Source organism: Stigmatopora argus, chromosome 16 (assembly GCF_051989625.1).
Source record: "Stigmatopora argus isolate UIUO_Sarg chromosome 16, RoL_Sarg_1.0, whole genome shotgun sequence".
Lineage (NCBI taxonomy): Eukaryota > Metazoa > Chordata > Actinopteri > Syngnathiformes > Syngnathidae > Stigmatopora > Stigmatopora argus.
Window position 1 is genome coordinate 8,898,660 of NC_135402.1, and position 23,612 is coordinate 8,922,271.

Consider the following 23,612-nt stretch of genomic DNA (forward strand, 5'->3'; position numbering starts at 1 on the left):
AAAACAAGGCACCTGCAAATAATGAATATCAGTATTTTTTTGTGCGGTTGGCTAGAAAAGACAAATTTTTCAAACACTTAAAAAAGGCTTTTGATTTTGCTATATGCTGAAATTTGGGCGACCATGTTCATGCCAAAAATGTCCTGGCCTTTTTTCTCTCTCCCAATACTGTAAGTATATAAGTATATATAAGAAAAATGTTGTATACCTGAGGACGTTCATTTCTCCAACACACTGTAAATAGAATTCAGATCTTTGTGTCTAATGTAAGTTTGAAGACAAATACAGAAAGAATGAGAACTATGGAAGGCCTGAGTTCTAAAGATAGTATTCCATTGTTGTACTCTGTTAAAACATTGGGCATCCCCACAGTGAAAGACCAGAGATATTGGCTTGACCCTTATTCTCTGTTGTATCTGTATTAAATCTAAAATACTTATTTTCTGAAAAAAATCCTCTATAAAGCACACTTTCACATTCATTGTTGTTGCAATTTGCTGCTTGAATGTTTAGTGGGCAGGATAACACAATATTTGTATTGCAATGAATGGGTGAGCCAGATTAAGGATTTGATCACAAAAAAGAGTTTATATTTTAGTGATACATTTAAATATACATTTTGGTGTTTGAGGACATTTTGACAAATTCTTCCCCAGAGGGTCTCCATACTTTCCCTACAGCAACAAAAACATGTATTTTTGTGTGTTAGTTTAATTTCAGACTGAATGTTCATTCAAATTGTTGCTTCTTGCCATACGAAATGTTATTGGATGTATAGTTAACTATCCACCGTGTAGCCTTGTCCAATATCAGATGGAGTAAAGACTTCTTGGGACAATTGAAAATGAACAGGTGGATACAAGCAATACTAAACAAATATACTGTAGGTCAAAAACCCAATCCAATCATTTTAAAGGCATAACAAAATCCTGCTTGTGAAACTTTGTTGGTGGCTACAATAACATTTCAACCAGGGCTTATGCAGCTCAGAAAGACCGAGTACCGCGAAAAAACTAAGGACATTCATCCAAAGAGCCATTTGGACAATGCACCTCCAAGTCTTTTTTCTCCTCGTTTTTAGTGTGTTTAGTCCTTTTCATCATTCAAGCCTCATCTCATCATCATTTAAAGGCAGTTTATTGGCACAGAGGACAAGACTAGATGCCTGCTTTTGCTTACTAACATCCCGCTTGTGTCACTGAACACACATCCGATGAAAATATAAATAGTAACGTATCTAAACATCCTGAAAACTCCCCTAGCTGTTGTCGTTCCACTCGGGCATGATGCCAACACTATGAACGGCATGGTACTGATGAGGCGATAGCGTGCGCGGTATACCGTGCGTGTACAGGTACTCGTTCCCCTGCAGGCTGGAAGTCGGCGACTGGATCCCAGCGCCAGGGCTACACTGGCGACCCAGAGTCTGGTGTGTCACGGAGCTCTGGTACATAGCCGCGTGGTGACTGTCGGCCAGCTGAGGCGAGGGGTGGGTCCCCACCCCGCCGAGTCTGGAGACTAGAGAACCGGACGTGAAATGAGCCGAGAAGTGCTGGTAGGGCAGTCGCTCCATAGGCTGCATGGTGGCGACTGAGCAGCCCCCGTAAGGTGACATGCCGGCCCACGTGTTGCAGCTGATGTCCTCCAGGCTGGGGACTGGCTCGGCACCGTGTGAGGCACCGGCATACATACAGGCCTGGCGTTGGCCTGACTCGCCGCGGTAGGGCCCGGTGGCAAGGCCCAGACTCTGCGCATAGCCCATTGGCCGATAGTAATGATCGTCTTCGCTGGAAGAGCTCTCCAAGTAGGCTTTCTTGTAGCTGTGTTCGCCTGAGTGGCAGTCATCCTCTGCTGCTGCTGGAAGTACAGAAAAGGAAGAACTACAGTTAAGTTATGAGGAATTTAAGCAATCTTGAATCAAAAGATATTCAGGGGTTCTACCCAAAATTCTATCCTGAATTGTCCTTGTTATGCCAAACTGGAATCCTTCCCAGGTCTACCCGGTCTAATCGCATCATTTCCAGAGGATTGGAATCGGGTGCAAAAGATCTGTTTTTTTGTACTTTGCATGCCTATTTATTTTTATTTTTAAGGGCTGCAAGGCGACACAATAGTCTAGAGGTGGAAGGATATTGGCAATAGAAACTAAATTTATGTTTTACACTGCACCAGAACTGTAAAAAAATGGAAGTTAGTACCACTACTAGGATATCATTCTGGTAGCTAACGTTAAGGTAGAATCATACATACGGCCTCCCTGTGTGGAGTTTGCATGTTCTCCCTATGCCTGCGTGGTGTTTTTCCAGGTGCTCCATTTTCCTCTCACATCTCAAAAACATGTATACAAGGTTGATTACCCATAGGTATCAGTGTATGATTGGTAGTTTGTCCCCTTGTACCCTGCAATTGACTGGCAACCAATTCAGGGTGTATTCTACCTACTGCCCTCAGTTGCATGGGATTGGCTCCAGCACACCCGTGACACTTGTGATGATACACGGCTTGGAAAATGAATGAATAATATAAATATTACTGAATATATATTTTAATTCATTTTCACATTATCTTTTTTAATTTAGTGAGCAGAAACATTGTAACATTGTAACACCCTCTTGCTACTGTGACAATGAAATTTCCCGAATACGGGATGAATAAAGTTATCCAATCCAATCCAATCACGTATTATACAAAAAAGGGAGTATGATTGAAGCAATTTTGCGAGCTAGAGTGACTATACCTGATAAGGAAATACACTCTATGTGCGGTGTAGAGGCTTACCTTTCCTCTTAATGCAGTGGTAGTCCTGGCCATGCTCATGGGGGAGGGGATAGGAACCTGACTGGGGCAGCAAGTCCTGCGAAGTACTAGTCACCCCATTCTCACACTGGGGGTACTGCGAGCTCAGGGTGCTCGGGGTGGCCAGGCCTTGGACTTCCCCGCTGAACGGACTCTGGCTGGAGCTCACTCGTTGGCGTACTGTGCTGCGAGGTACCACCGGGTATTCCTTGGTGCTATGTATATACATGACACAAAGTTGATATTAAATAACGAGAGGGTTTGTCTGGGAGTATACAATGGCAAGACCAATTCTATTTTATCTGAATTTTGATTGTATTAAAGATATTTTTGTGGGAGCTGGTATCAATCAGGTATTCTATTCATTTTGAAGGGGAAATATGATTTAGATTTCAAATAGCTTGCATGGTAAATTAACCAGTAGATCACAGCATAACCAAAAAAATATTGAAATCCATCCTCTGATGTCACACCATTTTTTTTCTCCTGATCATGACTTTTAACTCCAAATGCGAATATTTAATCTTATGGCTCTGAATAGATGTTATGGAAAGGACGGCTAGTTCAATAAGGGGATTTTGTGTGTGTGGGGTAAAGTTACAAACCAGATTTTATCCTTTGAAAATGTGTTTTGCACTCACGCTATCCTTCATGTGGGCCCAATAATACATACAGTATGTGTAGATTGAAGGATGTTCTATAAAAAAAAGAACATTATTTGGACTTTGTGAGTGCATAGTCATGTGTGTGCATGTGGACGGTTAACGTCGTCGGAGTTCAACTCGACGACGCTTACGACATCACTACAATTAAAAGCTGGAAAACCATTGGCGCTTTCTATAAATGACAATCGTTCACTGTCATGTCAATGTCATAATTGCTTTGATTTGAAAACACTGAGTAATGAAAGATGTATTCCAACATCACTGGGTTTAATATTCAGTGCAGTCAAACAATCAATCATGTCCGCCATAACGTGTCTTCCAGATTTATTGTTTTTCTTGTTCATGTTGTTGTTGTTATAGGGCGCTATTATCTTGGATTTATTCTCAGAAGTTGAATCTAAAAAAATTAACAATAATTAGTCAACAACCACTCGCATCTGCAAAACCTACTACCGTATTTTCCGGACTATAACTTTCTTTCATAGTTTGTCTGGGTCTGCAACTGATACTCTAGTGCAACTTACATATATGTTTGTTTTCTGTCTCTGACCACCGACAGCCCTTACGCACCTTTGCATTCTGGACATCCGATGCAGTTCCATGTCATCACTTCCCCGAAAGCCTTTGGCAAATGGGTTGTTCTCAATTTTAAGCTGCGTTATCTGAACAAAACAAAGAAACACCCCATTAAGATAATGGCATTCCCACTTTTAAGTTGCACAGTTACCCTTTTTGTTCATACTGCATCGGCAGATAAAATTGGCAGAAATCATTTCTGAGAATAAATTGACTTTTAAAGTCAGGCATGGTTGTTTCTGGCAAGCTACTTTGGAAGGTTTCCACTTTTCCTGACCAAACAAAGTTGGTATGCAGACGGCTGTTGACAGACTCACTCAAAGCTCCAAATCAAAAGCTCTAATAAAATATGATTAAAGTCTTGCCAACACCCGATTATGCTCACAAGTAAACAAAAAAATCATTGTTTTGTAAACTGCATTACTTTGCGATCAAGTCTTACAAAATGGAAAGCTTTTATTTGAACACAATTTGCAACTTTAAATATCAACATTTTCTCGTGTTACCTCACAAGTATGTCACAGAATTCATGTTACAATGTAACTCTTAACTTTCTTCATGAGATCACAGCAACTGGTAATGGTACTTAATTTAAAGTTGTTCGAGGGTACAGAGTTTGTTTTATTCACCGTTTTGCTCTTATTTGACAATGTTGATTTTTTTAATGTAATGAATTTATTGATGGATTCCTACACATTCAATTTTTCACAAAGTGCATACAGTGTCCTACATGATCACACAAAAATATTAATATCTAATGTCCTTTTTGTCAATAAAGGATTTTCCATCCATCATTTTAAATGGTTTTATCGATCACACATTGTTTTTCAAAACGAGCTATGATTTTTAAAAAGTGTTGATGCATTTCTATTTGCACTCTTGGAATCCAAATAGTACAATTTCTTGATTATGATTCTATCGGTACAGTGATTCCATTTTACTCAAATAACTATCTGTCACACACTTAAAGTTCCTTTGCCAACCACACATCGATATTTAATGGAGATTTTCTTTTAATTTTTTAATTTTCAAAAACCTACACAGGCCTATGGAAATACACATGCCTGAATTATAATGCAGTATACAAAATATGTTTTAAAGTTGTTGAAGACCCTTACAAATCATTGTGTTTAAACTGCAAGAACAATCTCTAAAATAAACGCCATGTTGGATGAATTTGATGTCATCTTTGTGGGAAATTAAATTATGCTTAAGTCCAAAACTTTAGAATTGTGTAGCATATCGTATTTATCAATATATGCACACTATAGCTTTAATATGAGTTTTCCACTTTAAAACAACCTTGAGTTGAAATCACACATGCAAACAGAAAGGGAGGCTTTGAGCACTTTAATTAGCAGGTGAAGCAAACACATGGCAGCTTGTGGCACATTATTAACTGTGTTATTACTATTAGTGCTATGGCAGATGTTGGCCTGTTTGATGATTAGACAGTTGTGCTCAGGGGCCTGCACTTTTTTTTGAGGAGTCTGGTGCACCCCAATAATAAGTTTTTTTTTAAGCACAACCCCCACCAATCACATGTTGGAAAATAATGAATAGGTTCTAAGAACACAGCTTCCTCTCCCCAAAAATAAGGAGGCAACGGATTGGCCGCCGTGGCATTACGAGCCCCGCCCGGCCTTGCACCCCCTCTCCTCTCCTTGCTTGTCCAATCCTTCCCTCCCAAACTAAATAAATCGACGCACACGTGTTTAAATGATCCTAAACAGACGGGGTTTACACATATTTGGTCCTTTTCGTCTTTGGTGCACATATTTCAGCTGCAGGGTAAACATGCACATGTTGCTCTGCTGCACGCAAACTAAGTTCATGCCAGATTTTTAGTAAAAAAACTTTGCATATTCAGACAACTAGTATTTATTTTAATATATACGTATATGTTTAGATTATATATGTATTTTCCATTTATTTATGTTATGTATTAATTTACTGTTCTCATTTTTTGTAATAGGATTTTAATGGACCGTGACCCTTGTGAGGATAAGCCTTAAGGAAAATGAAAGATTTTAATGGAATGTAAAGCACTTTAAATTTCACTGTGTTTAACTTTCAGATGGAAATTTCCTTCCATTGCTTAAAAAAATGGTTTCCTTTTAAACAAAAAAGAACCCTAAAAAACTGAATGAATATTAACAACCTGGATTTACATCAATCCCATTTTAATTGAGATTTTCCTGCTTGTTGCACTTTATATGTTAAGCTACCTCTTAAAGTAAATTTACTTAAAAACATTAGCCTATTTTATTAAACACATTCTTTTTAGCTTTTGTTTTCTTTCATTTCTATTTATTTTAAGTTACTATTATTTTGAAATTGGCCAATTTTAATGAATTACATTTGAATTTCGTTTGTTACATTGTGACATGCAAAGAAATTTCCCTCGCATTTAAAAAAAAAAAAATATATATATATATATAATGAACAACAACCACCTGGATTTACATCAATTCCTTATTTTCTTATTCATCGTCCTGTTTGTTGCACTTTGCATGCTAATCTATCTTAAAGACAAAGTCCATTTAAAAAGCGAATATCAAAAGAAAAATCAGGCATGAAAAGCTAACCTTATGATTCTGGTAGGAAGTAACGGCTATAAAGGCGGTCTCAGGGAAGACGTGCGTGCAGAAGGCCGTGTTCTTGGAGCCAAAACCGTTATTCTCGTCTGCCTTGACGATGTGGATCCTGGGCTGGTACTTGTGCATTGAGTTCAAGATGATCTTGAAAAAACAAACAGGAAAAGAAAAATGTTGATAAAGAGACATGAACGAAGGTGTTTCTAGGATCAAAAGCAACTTTTTACATTTACATTTGGGGTGGGCGGTTTACATAATCTTTTTAATCACACCTAATATTTACTTGACAAGTAAAAAAACTACATGCAAAAAAATAATAACATTACATGTCAGATAATATGAGTATTTTAGGGAGTGCATACTGAGCCGAGCAACATTGTGGATCAGGCCCAAAAGTGGTGAGTTAAGTCATACGTTCATTTCTCTGCGGCTAAGCCACAAGCAAAAGGTTATACAATCATAATTTTTCAATTAGCCTTTAAATAATTTCTGATTGAAATTCAGCTTCAGGATGAAAAGCCAAATTGCTGTGGCTGAAAAACTCATATGAGGAAGTTATACTTCATTTGGTTCCTCAACACCAGTTGCAGCTGTTCTTTTTTTTTAACTGCGTTTAAAAAACACTGACGAATCTCATTTGAATACATATTTTAATTCAGATCTGTTGTTTCAAAATGAAAATGGTAATAAAGCTGTAGACCAGTTTTGAGTTGTTCAAAAAATGGAAACAATCAGATTCCCAATTCATTAACCTCCAGTTAGGTTGCAAAATGGTTCCTGATGCCCACTAAGAGTTAAAAAGAAAACACAGAATATATTGCAATATTACGATATTAGTTGTAATATGACAAGAATTAAGGTATATATTGTAATATTACAACATTAAAGTTGTAATATTACGAGAGATGAATTGCAACATTACGAGATTATAGTGGTTTTGTTGCTTGTTTTCATGTTACATGAACCAGAGCTTGTTTGGCTTCAACTTTTGGGAATTTAAAGTCTGTGTGAATACAAAAGTACTATTTGCATTATACTTAAGATATTGTTGTAATATTGGGAGAAAAAATGTTGGGAAATTACTGGATTAAAATCATTGTATTAATTATTTTTACATCACGTGAACTACAAGTTTTTCAGGGTCTGTAGGGACCGCAAGGCCGGTGTGAAAAATTAGACATTAAAATCATATTTAGATGTTTATTAGTTCCCCCTTGATAAAATAGAGAATAAGTGAGAGAGTTATAAATTTAAAGATTTTCAGCTAGTAATGTTCCTTGAGATTTTTTCAATGCAAAAAGCGTGCCTCATTTAAAAGGGCAGGAAACACTGCTGTCAAAGAAAAAACTGATATATCATATGATGTAATTTTTAACAGATTTTTTTTCATTCTACGTTTAAGTAATGAAGTACTGCAGTTGTTTTGTTTACTTCAGGTGATGGATTTAACAAGAAGGCATGACTGTTCTCATAGTTTGAAATGCAAAACCAGTTTGCAGTAGCGGTCCTTCGGCATGGGGGAGGGTAGCAGTGCGAAACATGTCAGAGCAAAGGAGGAACTCATCTGAAATAGGCAGAGCTAGCCTTTCAGCAGCCCCCATGACAGACAGGAGAGATTCACAAACACGGGTGAATGTTTCAGAAAACCTCTGACACTTTCTTTTTTAACCAGGAAATGGGTATATTGCACAAATTAAAGCTCCACAAAAGTAAAAGTATTAATTTTGAAACACCAATGTCATGTTTTAAATAGGTTTTGCATTTTACACATTGTCAAAATGTTCATTTACTTTGAAAGTAGCATTCTCACCTCCCTTTCAAAGGCACGTGTATTCTCATCAAATGTTTCAAGCAGCGTCGACATGTTAGCTATGTCCACAAAATAATAGTTGATTTGCTGTTTGTGTTTTACTTATTTCTTTGTGAGAATGCACAATTGAAAAAAGTAAACAGTTTGAAAAGCATTAGAATATGACCTCATATTAAAGATGTATTTTTGTACAGGGTCACAAAATCTGAGAATTCCCATTAGCCACTACGAAATACGATTTTTGACATTTGGCTGCTCTGTTGTGTTTCTTTAGTTTTTTTTAAGTAAGTCGTTGGTTTTGTCATGTGAGCCTTGGATTAAAAAAACAGTCGCAAAGGTGCAAGATGGATGATTTTAATCTTGAAATCTCTATGGCTTTTCATTCGTAATATTACAATGTCTGACATGACAATGAAATTTCCCGAATACGGGATGAATAAAGTTATCCAATCCAATCAAATCATTCTCTTACTATTGCGACTTTAATCTTCTAATATTTTAACTATTCTTTTAGTCCTATTTTTCCCCTCTCCTTGTTTGGAATTTTGATCAGCATTAGTAAGACCAGCAGATAGGAATAATAAGCAAAAGAAGAATTGTGCAGTAAAAATCCAGTGAGATTTTTTTGCAGCCTTAGCTCAAAGTGAATTGGTGATGTTTTGGAACTAATTTGAACCTTGCGATCAGTCTACCTTTTGGCAAACCTGCTCTAAAACTTTCCTTATGAAACTGATTCCCACAAACATGTCGCCTCCTTCAATTGCTCATACGTGAGAAGTGACGACAACCAGAGAATCTGCCTAACGGCCTTGCTCCCTGCGTGCCTACGCGCTTGCCTGCCTGCGCAGCGTCCGATCAGCTTGAACTTGAACTTTCTTTTGTAGATTTATTAGTTGAGTTGCATCCCATTAAATCTACAGCTTTTAGGGAAATTTGGGGTTTCTTTAATGCTATTGGCAAATGATAAGGTTGAAAAACAAGCCCCACCCCTTGCTTGTTCTCCCCTCCCCCTCCACCTTTGGTATTCTGGGTTATCTCTTATCTGTAGGGTTGTTTTTGTACCTGCCTTTCACTGCCACGCTGACCTTCGGCATGCCCCCAAAAGGCTTTCTTCAGGGGCTGAGTAAAGCTCGGAGGTCGTAGAGAAGGGGTGGCCAAGTCCGGGGCTTGAAAGCCCCTATCCAGTCTGTTTTCCATATCTCTCTCTTGTACCACACCTGAATCAAATGATCAACTCATCAGCAAGCCGTCCAGAAACTTCATCCCGATTAATTGATTCAGGTGTGTTGTTGGAGGTAGACATGGAAAAATACTTTAATTCTTTGAACATCCTTCTCTTACACTATCTAACTCTAACCCTAACTCTAATCCTAACTCTGAACCTAACTCTAATCCTAACTCTAACCCTAACTCTAATCCTAACTCTAACCCTAACTGTAATCCAAGTTCTGAATTTAACTCTAATCCTAACTCTAACCCTAACTCTAATCCTAACTCTAACCCTAACTCTAATCCGAACTCTGAACCCTAAACATAGGCCTAAATTTAACCCTAAACATAACCATAAAAATAACCGTAAACATAACCGTAAACATAACCATGAACATAACCGTGAACATAACCCTAAAAATAACCCTAAACATAAGCCTAAACACAACCCTAAAAATAACTGTAAACATAACCGTACACGTAACCCTAAACGCAACCCTAAACACAACCCTAAAAATAACTGTAAACATAACCGTACACGTAACCCTAAACGCAACCCTAAACCCAACCCTAAACCCAACCCTAAACCCAACCCTAAACCCAACCCTAAACCCAACCCTAAACCCAACCCTAAACCCAACCCTAAACCCAACCCTAAACCCAACCCTAAACCCAACCCTAAACCCAACCCTAAACCCAACCCTAAACCCAACCCTAAACCCAACCCTAAACCCAACCATAAACCCAACCCTAAACCCAACCCTAAACCCAACCCTAAACCCAACCCTAAACCCAACCCTAAACCCAACCCTAAACCCAACCCTAAACCCAACCCTAAACCCAACCCTAAACCCAACCCTAAACCCAACCCTAAACCCAACCCTAAACCCAACCCTAAACCCAACCCTAAACCCAACCCTAAACCCAACCCTAAACCCAACCCTAAACCCAACCCTAAACCCAACCCTAAACCCAACCCTAAACCCAAGCCTAAACCCAAGCCTAAACCCAAGCCTAAACCCAAGCCTAAACCCAAGCCTAAACCCAAGCCTAAACCCAACCCTAAACCCAACCCTAAACCCAACCCTAAACCCAACCCTAAACCCAACCCTAAACCCAACCCTAAACCCAACCCTAAACCCAACCCTAAACCCAACCCTAAACCCAACCCTAAACCCAACCCTAAACCCAACCCTAAACCCAACCCTAAACCCAACCCTAAACCCAAACCTAAACCCAACCCTAAACCCAACCCTAAACCCAACCCTAAACCCAACCCTAAACCCAACCCTAAACCCAACCCTAAACCCAACCCTAAACCCAACCCTAAACCCAACCCTAAACCCAACCCTAAACCCAACCCTAAACCCAACCCTAAACCCAACCCTAAACCCAACCCTAAACCCAACCCTAAACCCAACCCTAAACCCAACCCTAAACCCAACCCTAAACCCAACCCTAAACCCAACCCTAAACCCAACCCTAAACCCAACCCTAAACCCAACCCTAAACCCAACCCTAAACCCAACCCTAAACCCAACCCTAAACCCAACCCTAAACCCAACCCTAAACCCAACCCTAAACCCAACCCTAAACCCAACCCTAAACCCAACCCTAAACCCAACCCTAAACGCAACCCTAAACGCAACCCTAAACGCAACCCTAAACGCAACCCTAAACGCAACCCTAAACGCAACCCTAAACGCAACCCTAAACGCAACCCTAAACGCAACCCTAAACGCAACCCTAAACGCAACCCTAAACGCAACCCTAAACGCAACCCTAAACGCAACCCTAAACGCAACCCTAAACGCAACCCTAAACGCAACCCTAAACGCAACCCTAAACGCAACCCTAAACGCAACCCTAAACGCAACCCTAAACGCAACCCTAAACGCAACCCTAAACGCAACCCTAAACGCAACCCTAAACGCAACCCTAAACGCAACCCTAAACGCAACCCTAAACGCAACCCTAAACGCAACCCTAAACGCAACCCTAAACGCAACCCTAAACGCAACCCTAAACGCAACCCTAAACGCAACCCTAAACGCAACCCTAAACGCAACCCTAAACGCAACCCTAAACGCAACCCTAAACGCAACCCTAAACGCAACCCTAAACGCAACCCTAAACGCAACCCTAAACGCAACCCTAAACGCAACCCTAAACGCAACCCTAAACGCAACCCTAAACGCAACCCTAAACGCAACCCTAAACGCAACCCTAAACGCAACCCTAAACGCAACCCTAAACGCAACCCTAAACGCAACCCTAAACGCAACCCTAAACGCAACCCTAAACGCAACCCTAAACGCAACCCTAAACGCAAGCCTAAACGCAACCCTAAACGTAACCCTAAACGTAACCCTAACTCTAAACCTAACCCTAACCCTAAATCCTACCCTAACTCTAAACCTAAACGTAACCCTAAATCTAACCCTAACCCTGACTCTAAACCTAACCCTAAATCTAAACGTAACCCTAAATCTAACCCTAACCCTAACCCTAACCCTAACTCTAAATCTAACCCTAACCCTAAATCTAACCCTAACCCTAACCCTAACTCTAACCCTAACCCTAACCCTAACCCTAACCCTAACCCTAACCCTAACCCTAACTCTAAACCTAACCCTAACCCTAAATCTAACCCTAACCCTAACTCTAAACCTAAATGTAACCCTAAATCTTACCCTAATCCTATCTTTAAACCTAACCCTAAATCTAAACGTAACCCTAAACGCAACCCTAAACGCAACCCTAAACGCAACCCTAAACGCAACCCTAAACGCAACCCTAAACGCAACCCTAAACGCAACCCTAAACGCAACCCTAAACGCAACCCTAAACGCAACCCTAAACGCAACCCTAAACGCAACCCTAAACGCAACCCTAAACGCAACCCTAAACGCAACCCTAAACGCAACCCTAAACGCAACCCTAAACGCAACCCTAAACGCAACCCTAAACGCAACCCTAAACGCAACCCTAAACGCAACCCTAAACGCAACCCTAAACGCAACCCTAAACGCAACCCTAAACGCAACCCTAAACGCAACCCTAAACGCAACCCTAAACGCAACCCTAAACGCAACCCTAAACGCAACCCTAAACGCAACCCTAAACGCAACCCTAAACGCAACCCTAAACGCAACCCTAAACGCAACCCTAAACGCAACCCTAAACGCAACCCTAAACGCAACCCTAAACGCAACCCTAAACGCAACCCTAAACGCAACCCTAAACGCAACCCTAAACGCAACCCTAAACGCAACCCTAAACGCAACCCTAAACGCAACCCTAAACGCAACCCTAAACGCAACCCTAAACGCAACCCTAAACGCAACCATAAACGCAACCCTAAACGCAACCCTAAACGCAACCCTAAACGCAACCCTAAACGCAACCCTAAACGCAACCCTAAACGTAACCCTAACTCTAAACCTAACCCTAACCCTAAATCCTACCCTAACTCTAAACCTAAACGTAACCCTAAATCTAACCCTAACCCTGACTCTAAACCTAACCCTAAATCTAAACGTAACCCTAAATCTAACCCTAACCCTAACCCTAACCCTAACTCTAACTCTAACTCTAAATCTAACCCTAACCCTAACCCTAAATCTAACCCTAACCCTAACCCTAACCCTAACTCTAACCCTAACCCTAACCCTAACCCTAACCCTAACCCTAACCCTAACCCTAACCCTAACTCTAAACCTAACCCTAAATCTAACCCTAACTCTAAACCTAAATGTAACCCTAAATCTTACCCTAATCTTATCTCTAAACCTAACCCTAAATCTAAACGTAACCCTAAATCTAACCCTAACTCTAACCCTAACCCTAACCCTAAATCTAACCCTAACCCTAACCCTAACCCTAACCCTAACTCTAAACCTAAACATAAACATAAACATAAACATAAACATAAACATAACCCTAACCCTAACCCTAACCCTAACCCTAACCCTAACCCTAACCCTAACCCTAACCCTAACCCTAACCCTAACCCTAACCCTAACCCTAACCCTAACCCTAACCCTAACCCTAACCCTAACCCTAACCCTAACCCTAACCCTAACCCTAAATCTAACCCTAAATCTAACCCTAACCCTAACCCTAACCCTAACTCTAAACCTAACCCTAAAATTAACCCTAAAACTAACCCTAACCCTAACTCTAAACCTAAACCTAACCCTAAACTTAACCCTAAAACTAACCCTAACCCTAACTCTAAACCTAAACCTAACCCTAAACTTAACCCTAAACTTAACCCAGTGCGGTCAGGGTTCGGTTTAGGATAGGGAGTGGACCCCTTCTTATTCTCCCATGGAAGGCTGTATTCTTCACTCCTTTTTGAAGAGAAGGGGGGTTGTCTCTCCATCCCCCAGATTGCTCCCCTCTGCTTGTTCGGACGTGTGGGCCGTCCGCTACGTCTATATCGGCCTTCGCTCCATCCTCTGTCCATTGTATTTAACCCAGGCTTTGTTATTTAATTAATAATGAATGTTTGTTTCTCTTTAGTAGTCATTTTTGGGGGTTTTTGTGTTTAATTTTGTAAACTAAATTGTTTATTTTTTGGGATTTTTTAAATCAAATTTAATCAAATGTTAATTTAGATAATTGAATACTGCACCGATGTCGACGTTTTGGCCAAATTAAAGCCTTCCTCAGGTCCGGGGCAATTAGTGAGTATATCACGCTCTCTCTTCACATGTCTTCCTTTGAATGGGTTAGGGTTATGTTTAGGGTTATGTTTAGAGTTATGTTTAGGGTTAGGGTTAGATTTAGGGTTAGGGGTAGGGCAGGGGTGGCCAAGTCTGGTCCTCGAGAGCCCCTCTCCAGTCTGTTTTCCATGTCTTCCTCCAACAACCACACCTTAATGAAATAATCGGGATCAGTATGAAACTTCTGTTTAGGGTTAGGTTTAGAGTTAGGGTAACTTTAGGGTTATGTTTAGGGTTAAGATTAGGGTTAAGTTTAGGGCTATGTTTAGGGTTATATTTAGGGTTATATTTAGGGTTATATTTAGGGTTATGTTTAGGGTTATTTTAGGGTTATGTTTAGGGTTATGTTTAGGGTTATGTTTAGGGTTATGTTTAGGGTTATGTTTAGGGTTATGTTTAGGGTTATGTTTAGGGTTATGTTTAGGGTTATGTTTAGGGTTATGTTTAGGGTTATGTTTAGGGTTATGTTTAGGGTTATGTTTAGGGTTAAGTTTAGGGTTATGTTCAGGGCTATGTTTAGGGTTATGTTTAGGGTTAGGTTGAGGGTTATGTTTAGGGTTAGGTTTAGGGCTATGTTTAGGGTTATGGTTAGGGTTATCTTTAGGGTTAGGTTTAGAGTTAGGGTTATTTTAAGGGTTAGATTTAGATTTAGAATTAGGGTTAGGGGTAAGGCAGGGTTTGCCACGTCCAGTCCTCGAGAGTCCCTCTTTAGTCTGTTTTCCATGTCTCCCTCCAACAACACACCTTAATGAAATCATCATTAAGGGATCAGTATGAATCTTCTGTTTAGGGTTATGTTTAGGGTTATGTTTAGGGTTATGCTTAGGGTTATGCTTAGGGTTATGCTTAGGGTTATGCTTAGGGTTATGTTTAGGGTTAGATTTAGGGTTAGCTTTAGGGGTAGGTTTAGGGTTAGATTTAGGGTTAGATTTAGGGTTATGTTTATGGTTAGCTTTAGGATTAGGTTTAGGGTTACGTTTCTGGTTATGTTTATGGTTATGTTTAGAGTTGTGTTTAGGGTTATATTTAGGGTTATGTTTAGGGTTAGGGTTATGTTTACGGTTATGTTTAGAGTTATGTTTAGGGTTATATTTAGGGTTATGTTTAGGGTTATGTTTAGGGTTAGGGTTATGTTTAGGGTTAGGGTTATGTTTAGGGTTAGGGTTATGTTTAGGGTTATGTTTAGGGTTATGTTAAGGGTTAGGATTATGTTTAGGGTTAGGATTAGGGTTTGAGTTAGGGTTAGAGTTAGGGTTAGAGTTAGGGTTAGAGTTAGAGTAAGGGTTAGAGTTAGGGTTAGAGTTAGGGTTAGAGTTATATTGACTCAAAATCATGGATTATTTAAGATAAGATCTTACTACTACCTAAACCTTAAATTGGACATGAAGTAGCCCACTGCTCTTTTATTATTGAAGACCAGCCACACCTCATTTCTTGCTTTCAATCTCTGCAGTATTTTTACTTTCTTAACCTTAGACTAAATTCATCATACATGTCATATTTCTACATTTTAAAAAACATTTATTGCGACTGTGCCAAGGAAAGAATGCATATATGCATTTAATGATTTTTCTTTTTTTTCTTTTAGATTTTGGAAAAATAAATGCACAGCTAGCTCGCAATATGCAGAGGTAAGTGCTTTTCTTTGCGCGTTGGCCTCACAGCTCTGGGGTCCTGGGTTCAAATCCAGGGTTTATCCACCTGTGTGGAGTTTGCATGTTTTCTTCGGGCCTCTGTGGGTTTCCCCCGGGTGTTCCGGTTTCCCCGAAAACATGCATGGTAGGCTGATTGGACACTCTAAATTGCCTCTAGGTATGGGTGTGAGTGTACATGGTTGTCCATCTCCTTGTGCCCTGCGATTGGATGGCCTTGGGTTCAGGGTGTCCCCTCCCTCTGCCCCGGAGTCAGCTGGGATAGGCTCCAGCAATCCCCGTGACCCTAATGAGGATATAGTGGTTCAGAAAATGAGATGAGATGAGACATTTGTATGTATTTAGATGGAATGGAATAGATGTATTGTGCAGGTTTATTTTCTAATGAAAATTTTGATTCTTAACAAAGTATCATCTCTATAGTTATGGAGGGGGTGGTCACACTTTTGCATCCATATTAGGTAAAGTCATGTCTGATTTCCAATAAGCTTTTACAACTTTACAAGGTTCCATTCATTCATTCATTCATCTTCCATACCACGCATCCTCGAAAGGGTTGCGGGGGTTGCTGGAACCTAACCCAGCTGACTTCAGGCGAAAGGCAAAATACACCCTAGATTGGTCACCAGTCAGCCAGAGAGATAAACAGCCATTCACACTCACAGTCATTCTGCCAACAGCGGGAATTGAGCCCGCGCCTGCCCGCATCGAATGAACCTCTACACCACGAGGTGGCTAAAACTTTTTAAAATTATTTACTTGGTCTGTTTTTTTCCCCTTTTCTTTTTAATAATATACGGTTTTTGTTGTTACTGTGTGTGTGAATTATGCTTTTTAAGTGTTTCAACCCTAATACAAATATATATATATATATATATATATATATATATATATATATATATATATATATATATATATCTCTCTCTCTCTCTCTCTCTATATATATATATATATATATATATATATATATATATATATATATATATATATATATATATATATATATATATATACATATACACACACATATATATAATCATTTTAACACTTTTGATATTGTTTATTTGGTCACCCTGCACTTCTGAGTGCTTTTCTAGTATTTAGGTTGTTGAAAAAAATATTTAAACCAACTGCCACTACGACAATAAAAAGAGTCTATTTCAAGTGGTTAGTGATTTTATTATTTTTTTATTGCATGAGGATTGGAGTGAGGTTTAGTATGAATAAATGCCTCTTTATTAAACCATACTATAAATGGCACTAAAGCATATAATTTATTTCCCTTCTACAGTTCAGTATATTTAGGTCACATTTAGCCCATTTGGTGTATTTTTGGAAATATGTGTGGACTGAAATTAAGTTTGAACTAGAAGCTGTGCTAATGCATGGAATATTTTATTATAAAAAATGGATATGCATGTTTAACAATTTAATCCTATTAAATCGCACTGTGGAAGCCAAATCACTTAATTCCTAATAAAATATTGATGAGGCATAAAGGTTCGGAAAAGTAAAGGCACTCACTTACAATTTAAGAAAACGAATAATCTAAACCAATATCCAATTTATTAAAAAAAATCATGACTAATAATAAACAATTTAAAAATAATCATGCAAATAGTTGCAATTCTATTATGAAATGTAATAATAATAATACATTTACATAAAAATAAACTCTCATTATGGGTAAATTCCAAAGATTCAAAACATAATCCAAATTGTAAAAAGACATGTATTTGAATAAAAATGAAGGCCAATCCCCACTGTGTTTAAAAGCAGTGTATCTCAACTCATCTCATTTTCTGAACAGATTTATCCTCATTGGGGTCTCAGGGGGTGCTGGAGCCAATACAGTGTATATATATATTTTAAAAAATTGCATACAGAAACAGAATCCCTTCTCCGAAAGCCTTTCTTGTCCATGTATAGACAACCACTTTGCATTCAAGCACTTCTGCGACTCATTGGATTAAGACTTTAATCTTGGCTGTTTCCTTACAGCGTTCCAAATAATCCCCCGGAGCTCTCTGTCGCGCGCCTGTTGTGAGCCACCCTAACATTCCGCCTCAGGCTTATCCTAATTGCTACCGAGCATCTCCTATATACATTACAATTTATTCCATCCGGCCGCAGCCATCCATGCACGCAACCTGTGGACGGTTTTTTTCCCCCTGGCCTGCCACCATACAGCTTGGCCTTTATCATTCCCAGAGGCCCCGAATAAAAAAAAAACTAAACCGACCAGAAAGCACGCATTTATGCATGGCAAACCAATCAAAAGGGGGTCAGGATTGGGGGATTTGTGCAGCACCCCAATTGAAAATTTACAACAGCATTCACATTCCATCCCAGCTCTGGTTTCATTTGGCCAGCTGGGCAACAATAAGTAGGTGCGACGTAGATGCGTGGCAGGCAACTCACTTGTACATGGAATGTTTGCTATAATTTTCGATTTTTTTTGTGAGTATACCACCTCCAAAGAAAGCATGTGTATGGCTCAGGGTTAAGAAATTATTCTTTCAATCATTCAGACAATTATTGACTTCAAATCCACTTCAATTCGCCAAGATGGCATGCAGTGATGAAGTTTCCTTATCATTGACGGCGATAGACGTCCAATCCACTTTGACTGGGGGGCTGGCAGTCATCCCTCCTGGTCAAATTGGATTGGACGTTTATCGCCGTCATCGGCAGCCAGTGAGTTCAATATAAGCGATTTAACATCAAAATAATTTCAAGATAGACTGCTAATCTATATATACCACTGCAAACATCTGTACCACAATTATCAAATGATCGATGTCAGCCCTCCCAGGCAAATTAGATTGGACTTCTACCGCCGTCAATGGCAGCCAGTGAGTTAGATATAAGCAATGTAACGATAAAAACAATTTTTAGAGATAATTGTGATCAATATATAACAAGGCAAACACCTGTACCACAATTATTAAATGATTGATGCTCCCAGTCAAATTGGTTTGAACGTCTATCACCGTCAATGGCAGCCAGTGAGTTAAATGTAACGATGTAACACATTTTAAGCAATATTCAGATAGATTGATTATCAATATGCAATACGGCAAACATCTATCATTTATCATGATTATTGCAGAAAAGTACCAGGAAAGGAAAGTATGTATACATTTACAAATATACATAAACTATGTTGTATTAACTGTATTAATTACAATTTAAAACTGAAAGTCCTATATAACTAGTGTATAGAATAAAGTCTTTATTAATGGAACTACCACATTTTGACCAACACGTCTAAAGTTTCAAGAGTCTTTCAATTGTATTTTAAAGGCTCTGCAACGTACTCTTATCTAATAATTGTGGTCATGGCCTTAACATGGCTTTTATTATCCTTAAAAAATGAAATTTTAGCTTAAAGCATAAAAGAAGAAAACGGGTTCTTCTCCCTCTGATGCACATAAACTTCCGTTAGGGCAGCATTTGAGTGCTTGTTTAATTGCTGATTATTTTGACTGAATCTTCGAATGGGAATCAGAATCGTCCTTTTTTTGTGTGTTAAAATGATCCTTACCACGAGGCTATACAGTGTGAAATTTAAAATAATCCAAAAAGAATTTTTATCATGCTCTAAAAAAATTCTAAAAGTAAAAAAATGGACAAAGTGTAGGAAATATTTCTAATCAAATGTCACTTTGAATAAGTTACGTATTTGACTATATATAGTTGATATTTGAAATCCTACTTGATATATTTGAATATTTATATAGCCTAATTTTCAATTAATACTAAAAGAAAATATTAAAGTATTATATTAGTATTTACATTGCATTCTATTACAATTATGGCACTTTTGTAGTTATATGTGGTGTTCATTTGTTCATATTTTCGCACAATATAGAATTACATTTTCAACAATTCCATTGCTCAACAATCAATTATATCTTTAAATGGCATATATTAGCACAAAACAAAATCTGGGGCATTTTAAGTTAAAAAAAAAGAAAAAGAAATAAAGAAAGATTTAGGAGACAAGCCTAGGCACCTACGTGTCCGAACGGGTCCAAATGGTTGTTGGTCAGCTTGAGTTTTTGGAAGGAAACCAACTGCCGCATCCAGTGGGCCCCCGTGGCCGGAGAGTCCGGATGAACGTAGAGCCTCCCGGGCATGGCAGGCTCCGCCTTCCCGGTCACCGACCTGGAGGGTCGCACACGCAAGCCTTTAGCGATGTTGTATTCCCAAGTCATTTAGAAACAACAGCGATGTGTAAGCCTTTCTATTTTAGAAATAACACGCAAGTGACTTAAAGGAATATTAAAAAATAAAATAAAATACCCTCAATTACTGTCACTTTTGGACACGAATGACAATATTATTTCAAATATGTCATGTCTATGGTACACGGGCCTCTGTCTCTCACACTTTTTTTCCTTGGTGACGTCCACTGACGACCAGAAAAAAGGTAAATGCCCATATAAAACTAATAAATCTAATTTAAATTACTATCGCGTAACTGGATTATCATGAAAAAAACAGAGACTTTGCTTTAACATAATATTTGTCCAGGTAAGGAAAACCCAACAATTTTCCTAATGCGTTTGTCAAAACATATTGGTTGAGTTATCGTCATTTTTTTGCTAATATACACATACCATTTATTATCAGCAAATTTGTATCGATGATCATCTGCGGGCACGACATCCATCAGGAGGATATATTTTGTTTTGGGGTTCAGGCCGGTGACTTTCACTTTAAAGCTGGGGAACATTCGCCTTAAAAAGAAGGGGGTAGGGGGCATTTTAACATATGTTTCAAAATATTGGAGTAAAATATGTTTTAAAGTGAATGACCACCAGATACGCCTTTTGAGCATCACTTACACAGTTCATCATGTATTTATCTGTGGAAATATATTAATTGTATAGTTCAAAAGTCTTTGGTCACTTAGAAATATATTTTTATTTAACTTTAAAACAATTGTCTGTTGAAATATTTGAGCCAGAATTATATGAATCTAATCATTTTCAACACTCCTTATGAGATGATCGCAGTTAATATCGAGTCAAAGGCAGATTATAACCTGAACTGGTCGCCGTAGTCAGTCACATGACAAATATTAATACACACACACACAGCCACACACACACACACACACACACACACACACACACACACACACACACACATTCACACTGCCACTGAACGTAAACTGAACTTTTAAGCAATGTTTAAGATTTTAAAACACAATTTGGCACCATATCATTTATAAAAAAGTATACCATATTACCCAAATAATATATATATATATATATATATATATATATATATATATATATATATATATATATATATATATATATATATATATATATATGGAATACTTCTGATGTATAGTACATTTTGGCGAAATTACTCGCTGGCAATTAAGAGGTCACGCCAATATAGATTTGTGATAGCACCCTTTACACAACACTATCGATTAAAAATACATGTCCTGCTCATTTATGACTAATTGGCCGCCTTTTGTGAGGCAGTCCTGCAAATATACAATAAGAACCAATAGCGACACGAACCAAATGGATCAATGACCAGGGGTACCTAATTAAGTGGCCCGTAAGTGCGTGTATTTCGCCGAGTGGCGTCATCTGACCTGCCCGCTTTGGTGATGATCATCTCGGTTCCCACTTCGTCGAATTTCACCCACAGTTCCCTCTCGTGGAGGTACACTTTTATACCCTCCATACCCTGAAAATAGAACGAAAAAATGCAAGAACTTGTCTCAATTTCCTTGCTTTGCGAGTAATATCAAACATAGTTGAAACTATTTAGTGTAGGTCTAGACGGATGGGTTTTCTGTTATTTAAAAATAATAATTAAAGTAGTTAATTATTAGAATACATGATTGAGGATTATTAACTTTTTTTGCAAGGAAATTCAAATGGATAGTTTTTGAGGGACTCTTGTTGAACTGCTAAGTGTACATTTTGTAATTTAATGCACATATCTCTAATTAATTTGACCAATAATTTACCTCTGTGATCCCTAACTGTACTAAATCAACTTTTGGAATTCCTAGACTACTAACCTGTTGGATGTACGTGGTTTGCGAGGACGGCGATTTGCCGGACGTCCCGATGGGCTTCTCGGCTTTGGCTTCGCTCGCGACCTCCCTCGAATCGGAACCAGAACCGGGAGAGGCTTGCAGGCCGAAAGTCTCCTCGGTTTCCGCCATAACTGCTTCTCAGGGCTGCGTGGACCCCGCATCCCCCCAAAAAACACACACCCGAATACCACCTCATGTCAGATTCACACTTTATCACAATACTAATATGTACTAATATAACAACAACAAAAAAAAATAGGGAGAATTTAAATTCAGACCACAACTGAAGTCAACCCACGTGTTGTTAATGTAAGGCTCATAACGGTCCACACGTGACAAAACCAGTTTGACACTACAGAACATTTTTTCTCCACGTGTATAATCTGAGATTATATGAAGTACAGTGATATTCAAACCGATCATGTATAGGATTATTTATAGAGCTATAAAAGGCGGATCTGGTTAATCTTACCCCAAATCAACAAGAAAAGAATCCCCCCCAAAAAATCACGACGACGCTTCAGATCGTAGCCATTTCTTCCTCCCCCAAAAAGGCGGTGGGGAAAAAAAAGTGTTCAAATAATCCAATCGATGCTCGGTATCTCCATGTATTGTTTTATTCACACGTGATCACGGAGCTCCGAATAGGCAGCACGGCGAGAGGGCTTCGCGGCTCGGGGTCGGCTAGAGGGAGCTGTCCGCTGGTGCCTGCGAGCGGGGAAAGTGCGGGTGATGCATTTTAGGGCTGGCGACCCTCTGTGAGCCGCGACGGCTGCGCGCGTCGAACATTGGCTGCGGTGAGTTGCGATCCCGGGGGAACAGGTCGACCACCTCCTTCTTTTCTCCTCTCTCTCGCTATGTCCTCCACTTCTACTTCACTCCCTCCCTCCTTGCCCTCCCACCAGGCACCTCTCGGTCTTTCTCTCTCTGTCACGCTCTCTCCCCTTCTGTCCAATGAGCATCAATGAGCTAGCGTGCGAACCGGAAGTTGCATCCATCAATGGAGTGGGCTAGTGCAAGGAGAACAGACAGAAAAGTAGTGTTTTGTCTGAAATCGATGCAAATCATGCACCATATATAGCCCATTGGATGAACGCCTATACCGAAATCAAGTATTATTAAATAAAGCAAGTGCCAATTATTTATGGTCGAAATGATCCTAATAAGTGCCGATACAAAAGTTATACATCAGGGGTGGCATAAAAGTTGGACACAAATAGCCAAACATTTTAAACTGTGGGAGGAAAAGAGCCACAAGATATACAAAATATGATAACAAGCAAAAAGCCGCATTCATTTGGGCTAGGAGCCGCATGCGGCTCGAGAGCTACGTGTTCGCCACCACTGGTTTACACCAATGATTGACCTCCATTTGGAGTAAATGAACGTGTATAGAAATTCATATTCATTTTATTTGGTAGACCGACATGCAGTTTGGAAGAGGTCATTTAATGAAAAGTTTGAATTCTTAACATGTTACACTGACTGGAGGATATTAGCT

General features: G+C 39.1%; 1 protein-coding gene across 2 annotated transcripts; it reads right to left on the bottom strand.

Annotated features, from left to right (window-relative positions):
• Positions 1-720: 720 nt before the first annotated feature.
• tbx5a (T-box transcription factor 5a) lies at positions 721-22,968 on the bottom strand. 2 transcript variants are annotated; one of them, XM_077622770.1, is made up of 9 exons: positions 22,584-22,968; positions 22,094-22,255; positions 21,659-21,753; positions 20,661-20,780; positions 20,058-20,205; positions 6,626-6,778; positions 4,032-4,123; positions 2,779-3,011; positions 721-1,854 (listed from the first exon to the last, which is right to left on the bottom strand). In XM_077622770.1, exons 2-9 carry the CDS (start codon positions 22,238-22,240, stop codon positions 1,259-1,261), a joined length of 1,584 nt encoding a protein of 527 aa, XP_077478896.1. In that variant the 5' UTR covers positions 22,241-22,255; positions 22,584-22,968; the 3' UTR covers positions 721-1,258. The 2 variants fall into 2 exon arrangements, with proteins under 2 accessions (XP_077478896.1, XP_077478895.1); XM_077622769.1 differs by having other exon boundaries at positions 721-1,857.
• Positions 22,969-23,612: the final 644 nt, after the last annotated feature.

What these genes read in the sequence shown, in the direction of transcription:
- tbx5a (XM_077622769.1), bottom strand. Translation starts at nt 22,240, where the DNA reads ATGGCGGAAACCGAGGAGACTTTCGGCCTGCAAGCCTCTCCCGGTTCT. An exon ending in CTTCCTACCAGAATCATAAG is followed by an intron (nt 4,124 to 6,625) that starts GTTAGCTTTTCA and finishes TGTTTTGTTCAG; the next exon opens with ATAACGCAGCTTAAAATTGA. An exon ending in CGGATGTCCAGAATGCAAAG is followed by an intron (nt 3,012 to 4,031) that starts GTGCGTAAGGGC and finishes GTATATACATAG; the next exon opens with CACCAAGGAATACCCGGTGG.